Source organism: Bemisia tabaci, chromosome 1 (genome assembly GCF_918797505.1).
Source record: "Bemisia tabaci chromosome 1, PGI_BMITA_v3".
Classification (NCBI taxonomy): domain Eukaryota; kingdom Metazoa; phylum Arthropoda; class Insecta; order Hemiptera; family Aleyrodidae; genus Bemisia; species Bemisia tabaci.
The window spans coordinates 15,252-34,648 of NC_092793.1; the positions used below are offsets into that span (position 1 = coordinate 15,252).

A 19,397-nucleotide genomic window follows, 5' to 3' on the forward strand; every position below is an offset into this window, starting at 1 on the left:
CTTGGAAAATTTCAAAAAATTCAAGGGGGCAATTTTCTGCAATGTTGCCGAATTGCTGCATCATCCATAATTCGCGAGTCGCGTAAATTCGGAGCAGGACTGTCGTTTCATTAATTTCATTTGTTCATCCAATTTGAAAGATTTTATATTGAGTATGGACACCCAGAATCATCATCAGAAAATTTCGAGAAAAACAAAGGGGGGTATCACGAGCAATGTTGCCGTATCCATTATGATGCATGATGATTCTTGAATTGGCCGCCAAGAATTTTTTTATATCTTTATTCAAGCTAAATTTTTCTTGATACATGAATGAAAATATTGAATTAAGCATGTATTTAGTTTGTAATAACCTGATCATGATCAGAATTCTTGATTCAAGAGAGAATACTTCTTGGCGGCAAATTTAAGATTTTTTTTTTTCTTTCAGTGATTATTTACTGGGACGTAGCCCCTTAGTGATTCAAAATCTACGAAACTTCATCTCTCTTTTGTAAAGAGGTTAAGATTTTAGTAATCTATTTTAAATCCTGCAAAACGTTCATGGTTTAAAATTAATGAGTTTCTCACTCATGGTCACTCTTATTTTTCAACCAATGTTAGTCGTTGTTGAAAATTGAATGTCTCTTTTTGCAACGTTGATGATTTCTTGACACATTGCCTGTATTACTTACGATAAGCTAAGGAACATTATTTCTTGACATTTTTGCTGGTTATCCTGCATCATGTGCAGAATATTTGGTAAAATTATGAATAATTCACTGATTTTCATTGTAAGGAAAAAATTTAAATGAAAATGAAACATCATCAGCTCTTCTTGAAACATTCCAAATGAGGAAAGTGTTTTGAGACTTTCGCCATAAAGCCATCTCAAGACAATCAGATTCAGAAAATAGGGAGAAATAAAAAATTTGTGGCCTTCAGGAACAAAATGCGACTATTATTAGTCAATAAATGACTGGAAGAATTTAAAACACACATGAAAAAATATTTCACACACTAATATTAGTCATGAGAAAAAATGGTGTATGAAAAAAGAGATGTTGATAAATAGACATAAGGTAGTAGAAAAAAGAAAATTTATTTAAGTTCTTGAAAACAAAACAAAAAATCAGTAATTCCCTGTTGACTTGCTAACGTAATGATATTTCAAGGGGATACAAGTACAAAATATGGGTTGAACATGCTAAAGAAAGGCTCAGGTGAAATTTACCATATTTGCACTGTTAGTCTAAGAACGAGCTTGTTTACATGAGCGCATGAAATTTATTCAAGTTTCCGAAAATAGGAATAAAAATCAGCATTACTCTGTTGACTCACTAACGTTATGATATTTCAAGGGGATACAAGTACAAAATATGGGTTGAACGTGCTAAAGAAAGGCTTAGGTGAAATTTGCCATATTTGCACTGTTAGTCTAAGAACGAGCTTGTTTACATGAGCGCATGAAATTCATTCAAGTTTCCAAAAAAAGGAACAAAAATCAGTGTTACACAAGCAACTCACTAACGTATTTAAACACTAGTAAATGAATATTATAATTAGCAAGTAAACAAAATGACCATTAAATTAAAAAAAAAATATATATTGTTTAAAAAAGGCAGTAAGAGAGAAGTAAAACAATTTTGAGCAGCGTCAATTTCGTCTAAAAGTAATCATTGAGGAACGAAAATAGTTGGCATTTTCTTTTAAGACATGTGTTCTAGGCTGCCTGATTCAAGCATCTGAAAACATGAGAAAAGAAATAATCATCAACTGTCAAGTAAGTGGAATAGCAGAGCAAGTTACGGTTATTAAAGTAATAGTCATTCGATCAGACAGGGTTGCCACAAAATTTAGAAAATGAAATTCCCCGACATTTCCCTGATACAGTTTGGTGAAATTCCCTGACTCTGACTGGTGAAACTCAAAAAAACTCAAGACAGGAAGAATGGACATGAGCGGCCTCTGCATGAAACGATTGAAATTTGTGTAACTCATGATAAGCCAAAGATTAAAAACATCACTGGTCAAGAGGACCACATACCTTGAGATCCAAAAAAGTATTTCTATTTTACCAATGGCTGCCTCACCAAAAGTTTTTTTTTCTCTTCCTATAAAGAACATACGTGTCTCTTATGCCATTCACTGTCATCTGCCTATTTCTAGTTGGATGAAGTTTTCTGCATCCACAAGTCCACTGGACAATGAACTGACATACCGGTACGCTCTTTGAAAAAACTCAATAATCTTCCATTAGTTTTATTCCTCCTTCAGCTTTGGCTTCAAAACATCATCTTAGAGGAATGCAAATAGTCTAGGACTTCATTGACGTTTTGAAAACTTGACTTAATTATATCAGGCCAAGGCTTATAACCTTTAGTAATTCGAGGTCTTTGTATTATAATTTGCCATTTTCCCTTCGAAAGCTTCTCTTATCTCAATTTCAAGGATATGAAGGGGAAAAAACATGCATGAAATCTCTCTTCAAAATTTTCTGGAGGATAATACCATCATCATTAAATTTACACAAGTTTCGTACCTAATCCTCATTTGCAACCGTTTTGTCACCACAAGCTCCACATTTCCAATTGACAAGTTCTCACTTCCGAAAATTTGTATCTGTAGCATCCGTTTCATCTCACCGCATTATTTCGAAACATATCTTAGTTGACGAATACGAAAAGTGTCCTCAGTATCAGAAAATTTAAAACAACAAAAATAATAAACAGCTTGGTCATTGCACTATTGAAAAACTTTTTAAGCAGATTTTCTCGGGGAACTTTTTAAATCTTGTCCTCATAGACCATACTTGAAAAGATGGGTAAAAACAAAATTTGTAAAAAAGCTGATTATCTTGGCTAACCTGAAGGAGGAGTAAAATCTTAAGGAAAAACCCTTCACTTCCAAGAATGATTTACTACGTATACAATTTTTAAGTGTACTGGCAAAAAATTGAAAACTCACCTAGTTATCAGGCTTGTCGCAAGAGCTGCATCCCGTATAATCTACTGCATCTGTGAATGAAAAAAAAAAACGTCCAAGTTAACTAATCAGGGAATTTCGTACAGTTCAGTACATAAGTGTGATTTCGAAATCACAAATTTGAAAAACAGTAAACTTCAGTCAATGATTATATTTCACTGTAGACACAACTACATATATCTATCATCATGCTTTTCTAGTCAATGTTTCCGGCTTGTGATAACATAACGAGCACCTAATGAGTAGAGTTTGTTTCATTTTGAACCTCAGCATTGAGTATTCGAAAGTAAAAGATTGTATACCGAAAATTTTATTTCGGAGAAAATCCCTAATTGAAGATTGAACACCATGTACTTCCTCCATTACTTAAACTGCGCCTAAACTCTAATTCCTTTGTGACTTGCTGAACCTTTGAAAAGGGGTATGGAAAACAGCAGATGGCTACCCTGTGCGGGTTTCTAACATATTTTTTTTTCTTTGTTTTTTTTGTTTGAAAACATGCACAAGTTCTTTTATTGGCAAGAGACTTTCTGCTGCTGAGATGATATGTTCCTTATTATTTAAGTTTTTTTTTCAACATGAATGGTAATTGAGAGGGGTGGGTTTGTAACTAAAAACATGTCGCCTTTCTCATTTTAAACAGAAAAATTAGAGTACTGAAGTCTTTGTCCATTAGTTGCCAACGCATGGATGATGCAGGGGTAGAGATGACGACTATACAGTGGATCAGGGTTATATGTTCCCCCATAAACATGAAAACTTTGTAAAATTCGCATTCCATTCTCTCTCTATGATCTTTAGTTCATTTCTATTGTACAGAAACATGTATAAGCTACATTCATTTTATTGGATACGCCATCTTACGAGGATTCAGAAATCTTGTACTCCTGAAAATGGGCTTAATGGCACTAATGCCTGTTTACCAAAAATATCCTTAATAAATTTGTTGTCACTTCTGATATCCAAGTCTCCTCTTTGCTCTTCATTTACCGGCAAAAATGTAATTCTCCCCTGAATTCATTCAAGCAACCATGAGACACTACAGCCTGATTGTTAAAGCTTTATCAGGCTTTGTCAGCAGGCTAACACATGATAATCTTTTAACTGATCGATTTTTTAAGTCTTTTTGTGCTGACATGAGCATCAATAATCAGGCTACTGGTCAACAGACACTTCGGATCGCCTAAAATTTGTCACTGATTCTAGGTGGGCTTTTCGCAATGATTTTGAAAAGGTGCATTTGACAATCACCTACTTCCAATTGGGGAAAGAAAAGAAGACACATATGTCACATCCGAGAATCACACAATTCAACATAAATTTAGATGGTAACAAAATGATAACTGATCCACTCAGGTTGATGCGATGATTGGCTCTTCTTTCCTTTCCCCTGTCCTGTATTATTTACTCAGTTCCCAAACAACTGAATTTCCTGTGGTAAACTGCGATTTTTTTTTGGAGTACATGCAAAATTTGATTTTTCCAAGCATACCGTGAGGATCCAGAAAACCCAACGTAAGTTTCGAGATCAGCCCTAAAAATACACCTAGAAAATTACATTCCTTCTTGTGATGACTTTTTTCTCTTTTTGATACAACCAATTTGAGCTTGGTTCATCTAGAAGATACGCTATCAGAGACTTGCAATTGGTCTACTGTCCTCTGAAAATTCTGTGTTTCTGCAACCCATCAACAATTTGGATCCAAACAAATACACCTTGAAATTAATTACTGTGCCCTTCTTTCCTTTATTCATCTGATAAAATAGTGATAAAATCTGTATTTTTATGGTTGCCAAGTTCCGATGTTGTAAATACTTTCACTTACCAGTTCTCAATGTGTCTGCGGATGGCGGCTCCTCTTCGGAACTGATTGTTATTTCTCCTGCAACACGAATTTTCAATAGTATAATTAAAAGAAGGAACCTTTACTAAAAGAATTACAGTAACCCCTAAAAACAGTAATCCTGTTTAACAACATAACCTCATTTGGTAGGGAGTGTACACTCATGAAAAAGGAATGCCGAAACACACTCAGCTCTTCCTGGACCAACTTTGAAAAAAACTTTGATTTTCCGCTACTTTGAACAACTTTTCTCAGATAAAATTTGATTAGATGAAAAACAAAAAGGGGCGAGATTCCCAAAATACTGATAAATTTTGATAACAAGTTCGAAAACTTAGATAACGGATTTGTTGGAAGTAAAAATTCTTCGTCTCAATTGCCAAACCTAATTCTGGAACCAACGCCTGCTTAAAATTACAATTTTTCTTGTGATTTTTCCTTCCAAAAGACAATGGACAAGATCAATTGGACACAGTCCAATAACAATGACTTAGGAGACTGTGCAAACAATTGAACTTAATTATCAGCTGCAAATCTACTGCATCATTTATTTTTTTTTCCTCCTATACATATTTATTTTGAAGGTCAAATATAACCCTATTTTCAGTTTCCTTAAAGAACAGAGTGATTTCTTAATCCTCTGAAAGCACCTGAAGGAGACTAATATTTAACCCCCTCTGAAAATGCTCAAAGGTTCCTCGACAAAAATGCCACAAGATGGAGGAGCTTACACCCCAAAATGTCCTGCTTCATTGAACTCAGATAAAGAAACTTCACGTCAATTTTCCTCTTGAAGTAATGGTCTGGCAAAACTCCTTGTAGTTTTATAATTAAAATGTTATCCTTGCAACTGCTAAATAGTGTTAATTCTCTGACAGAGGAATGTTGATCCTACAGTTCCTCTTACGAGAGAATAAATTAAAGACATTCTCTTTTCCCTTTTAGAAAACAGACGTGCATCATTCCCTAACGGCAACGATGAGGAGGGCACCTGAATTATCAAAGTTCTTCCCCTGTTGCCAACTATGATTGCTTATCGTGACAATTCACGATGGAAAATGCCACCAATCAAAAAAGTAGACGTTGAACTGTCTTTCTTAAATACCCCTCAAACATGTATCATTGTCTGGTTCTCAGAAAATATCAGGAGAGGGAGAGAAAATGAGGTTCTAAGCCAAGTTATGGCAGCCTTTGTGCTATGGATAGTCTAGATGTATTGAGTCTTTCCTTACCTCCCCTCAAGTACATCATAATCGTTGACAAATTGCCAGCCTCTTTAACTGAAATTTGTTTTTTGAACTGCTATGAATTGGACCTACTACATTCCAACATATGAAAATAGGAATATGAAGTGCACATCCTATTTCACTTGTAATTTTTTTTCGACTGTAACCATTGCAACTTTACTTATGTACGAGGGTCGTTCCAAATAAAAGTATCTTTTTGCCGTAACTTCTTTACTACTGCATGAAATAAAGGTCTGAAAAAAACTGTTCATTGGTCATGATGTCCCCTTTCTTGCAAGGTTTTATTTTTCCTTTAAAATTTGGTTCAGCAGAATGTCAAAAAAGTTGTTTTTGTGAACTCACCTCCGGACCACATGGGTCCAAAATTTCACGCTACCAGTCGTCCGAAAGGGTATCCCGGGATAAGCATGTCAAAATGCCCTTGTGAATGGATTTTTATTTTAACCATTTTAAGTCATCAAGGGTGTCCTAAAACTTAGGTTTTGGGGATTTTAGCCCCCCAACCCCCTCCGCCCCCCCTCAGACCCCCAAAAACCGCTTTTTTGGGCTATTTTTGACTATGCTAACGTCATTTCCTCATAACTTTCGTAATTTTCGATAGAATTGAACCAAAATTTGTCAGAATCTACATCAATTAGCTTAGTTTTTGTAGAAAAAAATTCATTATCATCGGATAATATTTTAGCCTCCAAAAAAATTCGTAAAATTTTTGAAAAAATCATTTTTTTCCTTTTTTCGCGGCTAGGTGGCGTATGGAAACATGCACACAAACAAAAATTGTCTCTTTTCTTAATTTATACATCCAATAAGATACAGTAAAAATTTCGTGTTGATCGGAGTGGTGCGCCATACTTAAAAACGCAATTTTCTAACCTCAAAACGGCCTAAATGCCACCATTAGCCTCCTTTGATGACTAGGCGTGGAGAAATGTAGAGAGAAATATCCGGTTTTATCGTCTCACCTCTTAAGTGATCCACTTAAGTACCTTGAGTCAAAATTTCGAGTCGATCAGAGTGGTGCGCAACACCCAAGCACGCAATTTTCTAACCTCAAAACGCCGAAATTGCCCATTTCGGCACCCATTATCACTCCGTGTGAAAAAATAAGAAGAGGTACATCCGATATTATTGTCCTACCTCATAAATTAGACACTTAAGTGCATTTAGTCAAAATTTCGTGTCGATCAGAGTGGTGCGCAACACCCAAGCACGCAATTTTCTAACCTCAAAACGCCGAAATTGCCCATTTCGGCACCCATTATCACTCCGTGTGAAAAAATAAGAAGAGATACATCCATATTATTGTCCTACCTCATAAATTAGGCACTTAAGTGCATTTAGTCAAAATTTCGTGTCGATCAGAGTGGTGCGCAACACCTAAGCACGCAATTTTCTAACCTCAAAACGGCCAAAATGCCTATTTCAGCACCCTTTATCACTCCGTGTAAAAAAAAGAGAGGTGGGTACATTCGATTTTATAGTCCTACCTCATGAATTAGACACTTGAGTACCTCGAGTCAAAATTTCGTGTTGATCAGAGTGATGCGCAACACCCGAACACGCCGCTTTCTAACCTGAAACCTCCCAAAATTCCCATTTTGGCATTCATTATCACTGTATGTCAGCCAAGATCCCGCTTGAAAATTGCATGATGCACATTTCAAAGTTTATTTTGGCACCCTGCCGCGTAGCAGACCCGGTCACTCAGGGAAACCTCTAAACTCCTAGGATATATATGACGGTAGGGAGGCTCGCTCATCCCCCACGAAGAAGCGTTCCCTCGTCCAAACTTCCATAATACGTAGCGGTGCAATGAGTGCTGGCAAATTCAAGTCAATCTGTCACGTAATACTTAGGACAATTAGTCGAATTTAACGCTTAAATAGCCGAATTTAACGGATTACAGTAGACGTATTTACCGTAATATAGTCGTATTTACCGTGGTCTAGCATTGGCCTCAGTATACCCTTCAGCTCGCCCAGAGGGATTCCCTTCATGAATCCCCAGACGCACTACGTGAAGTCTGACCCACTTCAAAAAAAAAAAAAAAAAAAAAAAAAAAAACCACACCTTCAATTTGTTTTTTGTTCTTGTTTTAACCTAATATACGTACAAATTGTTTCAGAGGTAAACAAAAAAAATTGTAATAAGCAAGTGTTTGTTGACAAAGTCTGTTAAAATGAACCTTCTTTGCCAAGAAGAAATCATACCAAATACCAACCAAATTAGGTCAAATTTATCTCGTGCTTCTTAAAAAAAATCTATCCTGTAAATTCAAACGCAAAATTGCGATTGACACTAGCAAAATGGAGCAACTTAAAACCATTGATCACTCGTATTTATTTCTTGCCACTGATTTTTGTTTATATTCCGATTTGTATATCATGTCTTACCTTAAGTAATAATTTTGTCATCTCTACAATTGTAAATGTTAATTATATTTAAAAAAAAAAAAAACCGTTTCTTTCACTCATAACAAAGTTTCTTTACTGAAAAAGTGTTTTCCTTTGACTTTAGGATTCTTTCTAACCTCTTGTTAATTTATTGACTTGAATTTGCCAGCACTCATTGCACCGCTACGTATTATGGAAGTTTGGACGAGGGAACGCTTCTTCGTGGGGGATGAGCGAGCCTCCCTACCGTCATATATATCCTAGGAGTTTAGAGGTTTCCCTGAGTGACCGGGTCTGCTACGCGGCAGGGTGCCAAAATAAACTTTGAAATGTGCATCATGCAATTTTCAAGCGGGATCTTGGCTGACATACAGTGATAATGAATGCCAAAATGGGAATTTTGGGAGGTTTCAGGTTAGAAAGCGGCGTGTTCGGGTGTTGCGCATCACTCTGATCAACACGAAATTTTGACTCGAGGTACTCAAGTGTCTAATTCATGAGGTAGGACTATAAAATCGAATGTACCCACCTCTCTTTTTTTTACACGGAGTGATAATGGGTGCTGAAATAGGCATTTTGGCCGTTTTGAGGTTAGAAAATTGCGTGCTTAGGTGTTGCGCACCACTCTGATCGACACGAAATTTTGACTAAATGCACTTAAGTGCCTAATTTATGAGGTAGGACAATAATATGGGATGTATCTCTTCTTATTTTTTCACACGGAGTGATAATGGGTGCCGAAATGGGCAATTTCGGCGTTTTGAGGTTAGAAAATTGCGTGCTTGGGTGTTGCGCACCACTCTGATCGACACGAAATTTTGACTAAATGCACTTAAGTGTCTAATTTATGAGGTAGGACAATAATATCGGATGTACCTCTTCTTACTTTTTCACACGGAGTGATAATGGGTGCCGAAATGGGCAATTTCGGCGTTTTGAGGTTAGAAAATTGCGTGCTTGGGTGTTGCGCACCACTCTGATCGACTCGAAATTTTGACTCAAGGTACTTAAGTGGATCACTTAAGAGGTGAGACGATAAAACCGGATATTTCTCTCTACATTTCTCCACGCCTAGTCATCAAAGGAGGCTAATGGTGGCATTTAGGCCGTTTTGAGGTTAGAAAATTGCGTTTTTAAGTATGGCGCACCACTCCGATCAACACGAAATTTTTACTGTATCTTATTGGATGTATAAATTAAGAAAAGAGACAATTTTTGTTTGTGTGCATGTTTCCATACGCCACCTAGCCGCGAAAAAAGGAAAAAAAATGATTTTTTCAAAAATTTTACGAATTTTTTTGGAGGCTAAAATATTATCCGATGATAATGAATTTTTTTCTACAAAAACTAAGCTAATTGATGTAGATTCTGACAAATTTTGGTTCAATTCTATCGAAAATTACGAAAGTTATGAGGAAATGACGTTAGCATAGTCAAAAATAGCCCAAAAAAGCGGTTTTTGGGGGTCTGAGGGGGGGCGGAGGGGGTTGGGGGGCTAAAATCCCCCAAAACCTAAGTTTTAGGACACCCTTGATGACTTAAAATGGTTAAAATAAAAATCCATTCACAAGGGCATTTTGACATGCTTATCCCGGGATACCTTTAAACAAGACGTGAGATAAAATGTAATGTTGGACAAGCTTATTAATCCCCTCAGCATACAACTCCTTATAGATGAACGAGATTTCTGGGTAACTCCATGATTTGATACGAAAGCCCCCTAGCTTGTGAAGCAATTTCACAAAAAGTAGCTGAAATACAACTAATACCGCGCTGATGTCCACATTGTGGTGCATTTTTGGTGATCTTATAAAAAGGAACCTTTAGCTAAGAATTGTGGCTGTCTGATGTTACAAAATCGTGATTGCACTTTGACACCGAGTAGTTGCTGCGCCGATGTACCAACATGGAATTTTAAACCCGTTTGGTGGTGAGGTGGGTTCACAAAAAAATAACTTTTCTGCCATTCTACTGAACAAAATTTAAAATACTATAGCTCGTTAAAAAGCTGACATTATGACCAATAAGCGGTTTCTTACAGATTTTAATTTAATGCAGTAGTGTAGAAGTTTCAGCAAAAAGATACTTACTTTTGGAAGTCTCTTCTATTTAAAATCTGCCCCTTTTTTAATTTTTTTAAAATTACCACTCCTAAACTTCTGGGAGAAGTATAGTGGTTTTGCATTCAAGTTTGTTCTACTATTTCACCTTATTGACCATGAGCCTTGGCCGACTCAGAGAACGGACCCTGATAGTTGCAGGAAAGAGGTGATGAACAAAAATGTTTTAACTGTAAACAAATCTTTCAACGTCAGAAGCCTCAAGTATCCAAGTTTTTTCTTTCTAGCATTTACTTTGGATTCACATACCATTTCATATTTACTTAGCATTAACATTGAAGGTTTCATTCACCGTTGTAACATTTTTCTTCATCAACTTGTTCCTGCAACAGTTCCACTGTTCCGACCAAGTCTAAACCAACCTTGTGATACGAAATGTGTTATCTACGGTGCAAATTTTAATTCCTAACCCTAGCTTCCCCCTCAGGAATGGGAAATATTAATACTGTGAGTAATTTCCAACGATGTCTTACCCAGACATCATGGCTCCTGTGGAGGAATCGATGCAGGTGCTGGTTGCAGTGGAGGTTGTGGTAGAGGCTGCAGTGGAGGTTGCTGTGCAGGTTGTGGAGCAATTATTTCGGTGGGTGGTCCTACATGCCCACGGCCCCAGCTTGTCCTCCTCCCACGCATTGGAATGTCTGAAAGAGAGAATCCAATAGTTGATCAAAAGATGAAATTTCATAAATAATTTGAAACAATAAAAGCACTTTGGAGGACCAGAAATAACTTCCCAATACTGCCTATTTTTCCTACAGTGAACGACTAATACACTTTCATGTTCTTTACGAAGTTGGAGGCAACTGGAAAATTATCTACTTTAAATAACATAACCTTTCAACTAATTATTTACTTGCTTAGGACACTAATTACTATCAGATGATTGTTAATGATGACAAACCAGAATTATCCTCTTCTTCATCAGAATTGAAGGATGTACAGTTCAAGCATTTTTTACAACCTTCCTTTTCTAAGAAATCCTCAGAAATATCGCGATCCCAAAGTCAACCACAAATTGGGTACTTCCTTGAGAGAGAATATTTTGAAGGAGTGACTATGCATTCCGTCTCAAGTTGTGTCAACGTCATTTCCCCCTTCATGCTTTTCTATTAGTTACTGCCTTTCCACTGAAGTGCATCCCTTTGTGCCAAAAAAAAACTGCAAAATACAACATGTGATTGGAAATATGAGTTTCTTTCAGTTACTTCCTCATTCATCACCGTGTTATCTACCAAATCTACCACGTATGATCACCAACTATTCCGATGTATTTTGAGCCGCTGAGTCCGAAAATGACCTTCATTTTTCCCTGTCACCTCTCAGTTTTCCGGGAAAGCGACTTTTCCCTGGAAAATGAGCAAATTTGAAGTATATTTTTCATGCATGCCATTTATTTGTATAAATTTTCCTGGACCCGTGGTACAGTCATTCTTATGTGTTTTAAGCCGCTGGATCCGAATATGACCTCAGTTTTTTTCCATCACCCCCGAATTTTTCGGTAATGTCGATCTTTCAGAGCCTAAATTTGTGTATAAGCTTTCCCGGACTCAAAGGGATCAAAAATGTATTTTAAACATGTCTGCGACGTGTGATACATCGATTCCTATGTATTTTGACTCGCTAAACCCGAATATGATCTTGGATTTTTCCGATCACCCACGATTTTCCTTAGAAAACTAACTTTCTAGGTGTTTTTTGGACGATTTTCCTGTTGTGAGGAGTCTAAGAAATTTTCTGAGATCCTCTCTGGATCTCTCCTGCTATATTAAGAGGAACTGAATCCAAATTTGACCTCTATTCATCTCTGACAACCCCCCATTTTCTGGAAAGTCAGACTTTTCCGGGAAAAAAGCTTTTCCGAACCGTCCCCACCTCCAGGGAAATTTGAAAAATTTTCCGCAAGTGTGATACATCGATTGTTATGTAATTTGAGCTGGAAAACCCTAATTTGACCTCAGAAATTCGTTATCACCCACCATTTATACGGAAAGCTCGATTTTCTGGGAAAATTTTGTAAATATACCAAAAAACACGTTCTCCAAGAAAAATCTACTTTTCCGACAAAATGGAGGGTGCTAGGAAAAATTGGAGGTCATATTCTGATTCAGCATTTAAAACTACATAGGAATCTCCCCTTCACGGATCCAGGATAATTATTTAAATAAGACTTGCATGCCCGACTAAAATAAGTCAATTTAACTCAATCTCCCTGCAAAAAGTGTCTTTTTTACAAAACTGAGGGCTCATAGAAAAAAATAGAAGCCATTTCCGGACTCAGGGACTCACAATACCTAATGCATAATCTAATTTGTAGCCAGGAAAAATCTTACGCACATTCCACAAGGTGTAACAGTCGCAAAAACACCGTAAATGGTCAAAAATAACCATTTTTTCCAAAAAATCGAGTTTTCCGTAAAAATGGTGGGTGATAACAAATTTCTGAGGTCAAATTCGGGTTTTCCAGCTCAAATTACATAAGAATCGATGTATCACACATGCAGAAAATTTTTCAAATTTCTCTGGAGGTGGGGACGGTTCGGAAAAGCTTTTTTCCCGGAAAAATCGGACTTTCCAGAAAACGGGGGGTTGTCAGAGATGAATAGAGATCAAATTTGGATTCAGCTGCTCTTAATAGGTACAGCAGGAGGGATCTAGAGAGGATCTCAGAAAATTTCTTAGACTCCTCGCAACAGGAAAATCGTCCGAAAAACACCTAGGTAGAAAGTTAGTTTTCCAAGGAAAATCGATTTTCCGGGAAAATCGTGGGTGATCGGAAAAATCCAAGATCATATTCGGGTTTAGCGAGTCAAAATACATAGGAATCGATGTATCACACGTCGCAGACATGTTTAAAATACATTTTTGATCCCCTTTGAGTCCGGGAAAGCTTATACACAAATTTAGGCTCTGAAAGATCGACATTACCGAAAAATTCGGGGGTGATGGAAAAAAACCGAGGTCATATTCGGATCCAGCGGCTTAAAACACATAAGAATGACTGTACCACGGGTCCAGGAAAATTTAAACAAATAAATGGCATGCATGAAAAATATACTTCAAATTTGCTCATTTTCCAGGGAAAAGTCGCTTTCCCGGAAAACTGAGAGGTGACAGGGAAAAATGAAGGTCACTTTCGGACTCAGCGGCTCAAAATACATCGTAATAGCCGTTTTTCGTACCAGAGAAAAATTGTACCTACATTCTGCAGGGGGTAATAGTCGCAAAAACACCAAAAATGCCCGAAAATGGCCATTTTTCCGGGTAAAATTGACTTTTTCGGAAAACTGGAGGGTGATGGGAAAAAACGGAGGTCATATTCGGATTCAGCGCCTCAAAATACATAGTTATCACCTTATCTCGTCCGGGAGACATTTTTGTCATTTTTTTTTGTTGCACAGCGTATCGAAGCGCCATAAAGTTATGCAAAAAGTTGCGATCTTCGACGGGAGTTCGCTTCTCCCCCGGTTTTGCGTTTTTCTTCCCTGACTTTCCCGGTCGCTAGACACCCTGATGAGGGATTCCGTTCTGCGCTCGGCCGCCGCCTCTGACCTGAAAGTTTCAGCCGTACTTTCTCTGCGCTTGTAATTCTAAGTGCCAATATGTTTGGCTCAAAAAATCAAGCAAAAATTAATCTATATCTTGTGGATCTGCTTTTTGTAATTCGAGAAATATTATTTCAGTTATCGTCGAAGGAAAGTGAAATTCTCAGTGGGGACTGGTGGCGCTATCTCTAATCTTGAATTATCCCTAATCGAACCCTGGATTCACCTTAATTGATGATATTCATTAAATCCAACCTCCTTCCTCCTCCAAGGAAAAAGTTGGAAAATTTCGAATTTCAAAAATCATTTCCTAATGAGTATCAATTAATTTGAAATCCCAATAAATCTCAAATTTAGAATTACAAATTTAGAGACTTCGGTCAGTTGGAAAGGGATGGAGATGGTAGCGCGAGAAAGTAAAAACTTTTTCGTGACCGCACTTAGAACCCTAATACGTCAATCAATATCGTTCCTTCTGTGATTGACTGATTTGGAAGCAATATCATATCAGACTGTACATCCTTCAATGGTTGCTTTCCATCCTTCAGAGAAATTATGGTGTTCTTTGGGTTATTCACCTGTTGTGTTGTATGATTTATAAGAGTTGTTCCATTTTCAGAAATAATCTAGCTCTGATTATTTTCACATTTCCATCACACGAACCTCCCCACATGTCCTCGCCTGGAGGACTTTTTCCCCTCAGATGAGAAGACTTTGTTCCCAGGTGATAAAATCAAACATCAATTCAATTATAGTAAAGGGAGTAAACAACACTTTAATATATAGTGCTACGTTAAAAGTTAACTTCACATTTCATGCACAGTACATGTTTTGGATTTCTTAATGTTTTTGTTTGAGCCACTGTTGGATCGGCAGTTTGATATTGTAGTGAATGGCGTTTACCGCTGAACTTTTACTTCATCATTCGAAATAACATTCCAGAAAATTGACTAAAAAATAAAAAAATGATGAAGGAAAAAACTTTTGAAGGGTCATAAGAACTGACACATCAGCAGCCGTGTGTGTGTGAGAAGTCTTAGTTGCACAAAATGCTATCATTTTCATATTCTCACTTGTTGACTTTATTCAGCTACAACTTAGAGAAATTCCGTCTCAAGAAAATATGAAAAACCATCTGAAAAATATATAATACAGTACTCACACTTAATATTCGCGTCCAACTGGATCTTTGCATCTTCCAATTTATTAAGTTAGCAAAACAGACAAAAACCAAGCGAATAACTAACGCACGAACGAAATGTAGCTTCCGATTTTCCGACAACCTAAAAACAAACATTAAAACCATTAGTAAAACTACAAAATATGAGACAGTACTTGTAACCCCCACATGGAACTGCGTCATAAAGGTGTCTGAACATTGTGCTGCGTATTCTCTCATCTAAGAAGAGAAGAAAGGGAGCGAATCAAGGTTCCTTTAGAAATCAAAGCAGACATTTATTGCAAATGGTGCTGAAGACAGACAAAAAATGATCATCATTCACCGAGCAGGAGGCTCATTAATTATCCTGAAGCTTCTACTGTCATCTAAGCAACGCCAACTATTTGATGCTGCAGTTTTTCACTGGTTACTGAAGTTCCAGAGGATACCCCTTTAGATTTAAAATCATCACTTCTCCTTCATTTAGATGATGCATCATGGAGAGACGAATCGAAGAACACTTTTTGTCCGTTCCTCAATTTCCAAGCACTCAGGAGGAGTGAGAGATTTTAGAGACAGGTATCAAAGAGGTACTAACATTGAAATTTAGTTACTCATATGGTGGACTCGATAGCTGGAAATGGGGTAAAGGGAGTGAATGAAAAATTTGAATGATGGGTGAGGAAGGCTTAAAAATTAAGATAATAAATTTTTAAGTTACTTCACTCATCTTAAGAGTTTTCCTTTGTCATTCCTGACTTGTAGTATTAGCTAGTAGTTATTGCTCTTGCTATTAGCCACTGCCCACCAATTCGGGTATAAACTAAAAACTCTTCAAGATGAAAATTTTTAGACGTGAAGAAAATTAACAACAAATAGGCAACAAAAGTTTTGCCTCACATGTCGCATTCCAAAACATTATGAGGGTGCTTGCAGAGGGTCGTGAAAAACAAATTCTCAATATTTCGCCAAACAATCTCACCTCTAATCAACAAAATTGAAGGCAGCATTTTAATTACATTCTAGTCTGACGATCTCTCACCATCACATGGAAAGAGAAGATGTGTAACTGCGCAATGGGTGCGTACCTCATGCCTATGACATTGCCTGAGAGCAACACAGAATCAAGCCCCTGGTCATATACTTAGTTCAACTGTTACCCTTCGGACAGTTAATGTGATAATCCCCTGGTGTTACATTGCTTTCCATACCTGGTTTGCACCGTAAGATTCTTCACCTACGATAGTCTTAAAAGGGCATGAAAAAATATTTAGTGACCGTAGAGATAAGTGGTAATACTTACATCTGGCAGATTTCAAATAATTGTGAAACCTGAGAAAAAAATACTGATTGAACTTAGAACCGTCTTGCTATGGAGTCAAGAACAGCGCAGAAGGACTGACAATGAGACACATGGCCAAAATACAAAATCTTATTAAAAGTTCACGAATCGCCTGAACTTCAGTTACATTTCTTGAATTTAAAAGTTTAGTTTAAAATCTAAGAGTATTAATGGCAGCGAGAATTTTTAAAAAAACACTTTTCTGAGAGTAGTGTTAAAATCTCAATTTTGAGATCTTCAGAGTCTTAACTGGCTCATGACTGGAACAACAGTTCACTTTTTTCCCAAATTTTTTCCAAAACACAGTAATTTCCCTATGATAAGAGCTTGAGTCCGCAATTTTGGATTCTAGTTTCAGGAAGACGGCCATTTCGTTTGTGAACAAGATGTTTTCTTACATTCAACGAAACATCAAAACATGTTTCTTTATTTCTTTAAGATTAACTGCTGACTCTTATCAGTAGAGAAGAATTCAAGCACTTCAAGGACTTGAAAAAAATGTCAAAACCAATCACTTTCGAAGGTCGAACGAATCGTGAAGATGGGATGACATGATACTCACTTTAACCAGCATGCGCTTGTCGGTTGGTGTAAGCTACATTTTTGTTTCGAACATGTGCACATACAGATTGACAATATAGGACAGAAGCTCTTCGTAACCGATTGTTTTTTCCAAATTATCTTTCACTGTGTCCCGAATTTTGTTCTGTATAGAGAGAAACATGAATAAATTCTGCGACTCCAGCAGGGTGAGTGAATCTGCCATAACTTTCAAGAACTGGGTGACACTGAAAAAAGAAGCAATGGTGTAGAGACTTGTCATAATACTTTTGAGCTGCAACAGAGGTTTGATATGAATCAGAGGGAAGGGAGAAAACTGGTTGATGTCAAGAACAAAGGACTTAACTCTCCACAATGCGACACAGGGTTGCCACAGAGTTTAGAAAAGGAATTTTCCAGACTCATTAGGGTAAAATTCCTTGACAATTGAAGATATGTCAGATGGCTGAAAGACATAGAACTAGGGAAAGAAAAGAAGAGACAAATGTCACGTCCAAAAATTGCACCATTCAACAGATATTTACATGCTAACCAATGGGCCAACTGATGATTGATGCATTCAGACTGATGTGACTTTTGTCTCTTCTTTTCTTTCCCCAGTCCTAATAAACTCTAATTAAAACGTAAAAGATTGCAATATTTATTTTTGGACAGCTCTTGTAGAGACTTTTGCGATATTACTTCTGTACACACATTTTTTAAAAATTATCTTCATTCAGGTACACAGGAGAAAACTTCAAAATGGAGAAATTTTTTATTACTTTACAGCCATAAACTTACCGGCGATGGGTAGAATAATCATTTTTCACACTTGATTTCATGTTTTTCGGCTTATCTAGCACCGCAAACATATTGATAAATTTTGCTAGGGTGAGCGAGTAGGCTTCCGACGCAATCCTTCCTCTTTTCAGCATGGCACAGCCTTTTTACCTCTGCACAAAATCTTTCAATAGCTTTTCGCTGTGAAAGAAATAATTGGAGTTAGAGATTAATGATCTCACTAAATTGATTTATTCATTGACAGTAAAAGTTAGGTGATCAAAATGTGCACCTAACTTAGAAAACTCTTTCACCTACGTTTTTCATGCTCAGTGTGCGCTGGAGTAACTACCCTCCTGGCCACCATCAACGTTGACAATCAACTGATGATTGGGACCACACCAGCTGCTGAAATGCGGACTGAGCGTAAAACATGATTTAGTAGGTAAAAAGTAAGACTTTCCTAGATGTCATGTCCAGTTTAATAGAAGTAAATAAATTGAGGAATAACATCGTTCAACATGGGTTCTGTCCTTCCAACCAAACCAACTTTTTTTGTTTCCTAGGTGCTACAGTGGTCCGTAAATGCCCATATAAACTTCAGGGAAATTGTCTGGTGCTTAGAACGCCGCCATTTTAAAGTTTTCAAATTTGAGAAAACCCACAATTAGATTTTTGCAAATATCTCCTCAACGGTTCATCCCACAAAAAAAAAAAAAAAAAAAAAAAAAAAACAGCAGAAAGAACACAAAATTTCCTACGGAAATCATCCTCCCCTGTTTTTTCTGGCTACTTCTTTGATCGTAAATTTGACATTTTCTTCAAAAATCAGCTTTTAAAAAAGCACATTTTTGCTGATTTCAGGAGAAACTTTGCTTCAAATCTCCAGCCACGATTATCTGAGATAAAAACTGTAATGCTCATTGAAAAGAGCGTAGAATTTACTTCTAAATAACATATGTAAATAGTTTCTGAACTTGATTTAATACCTCATGAGTAGATCACACTAGTCAGTGAGATCAAAAGCCCAAAAGTTCAAAAATTTTCAATCAGAATCAAAACTTGTGAGCTCTAATAAGTACTAATACCAAACTTACCGTCTTGCAGTACAAAACTTGAGCCTCACACTTGTGCTTTGATGCCGTTTTGGATTTCGCAAGATTTTCAGTTGGGTTCACTGACTAGTGTGATCTACTGATGAGGTATAAAAAGACCCAAAAGTGTAGATCTCTCGACGTGATCTCACCTTAATATTCCAATGCAAACTACCTGAGCTGAACACTCTCCCCCATCAGTTTTGTACTGATCCTCATTAGAGCTCAAAATTGTTGGCTCCGATTGAAAATGTTTGAACTTTTAAGCTCTCCCCCCCCCCCCCCCTCCATATAGTGCGGGCCCAGCACTATTTTACCACATTGTTACACAGTTTGAGCCACGGTTTTAGGTTTTTTTCTTCTTCTTTTTTT

General features: G+C 37.1%; 2 protein-coding genes across 2 annotated transcripts; both read right to left on the reverse strand.

Annotated features, from left to right (window-relative positions):
* Positions 1 to 1,062: 1,062 nt before the first annotated feature.
* LOC140224063 (uncharacterized) lies at positions 1,063 to 11,075 on the reverse strand (the record flags this gene model as incomplete). Its single annotated transcript, XM_072297216.1, is given in 4 exon segments — positions 1,063 to 1,724; positions 2,947 to 2,996; positions 4,791 to 4,847; positions 11,042 to 11,075. Coding segments are annotated over 3 exon segments (92 nt in total), but the record flags the coding sequence as incomplete, so codon positions are not given.
* Positions 11,041 to 18,642, reverse strand: LOC109042053 (cytoplasmic FMR1-interacting protein-like). The gene is made up of 4 exons (XM_072297136.1): positions 17,953 to 18,642; positions 17,174 to 17,399; positions 15,273 to 15,393; positions 11,041 to 11,209 (listed from the first exon to the last, which is right to left on the reverse strand). Exons 1-2 carry the CDS (start codon positions 18,084 to 18,086, stop codon positions 17,207 to 17,209), a joined length of 327 nt encoding a protein of 108 aa, XP_072153237.1. The 5' UTR covers positions 18,087 to 18,642; the 3' UTR covers positions 11,041 to 11,209; positions 15,273 to 15,393; positions 17,174 to 17,206.
* Positions 18,643 to 19,397: the final 755 nt, after the last annotated feature.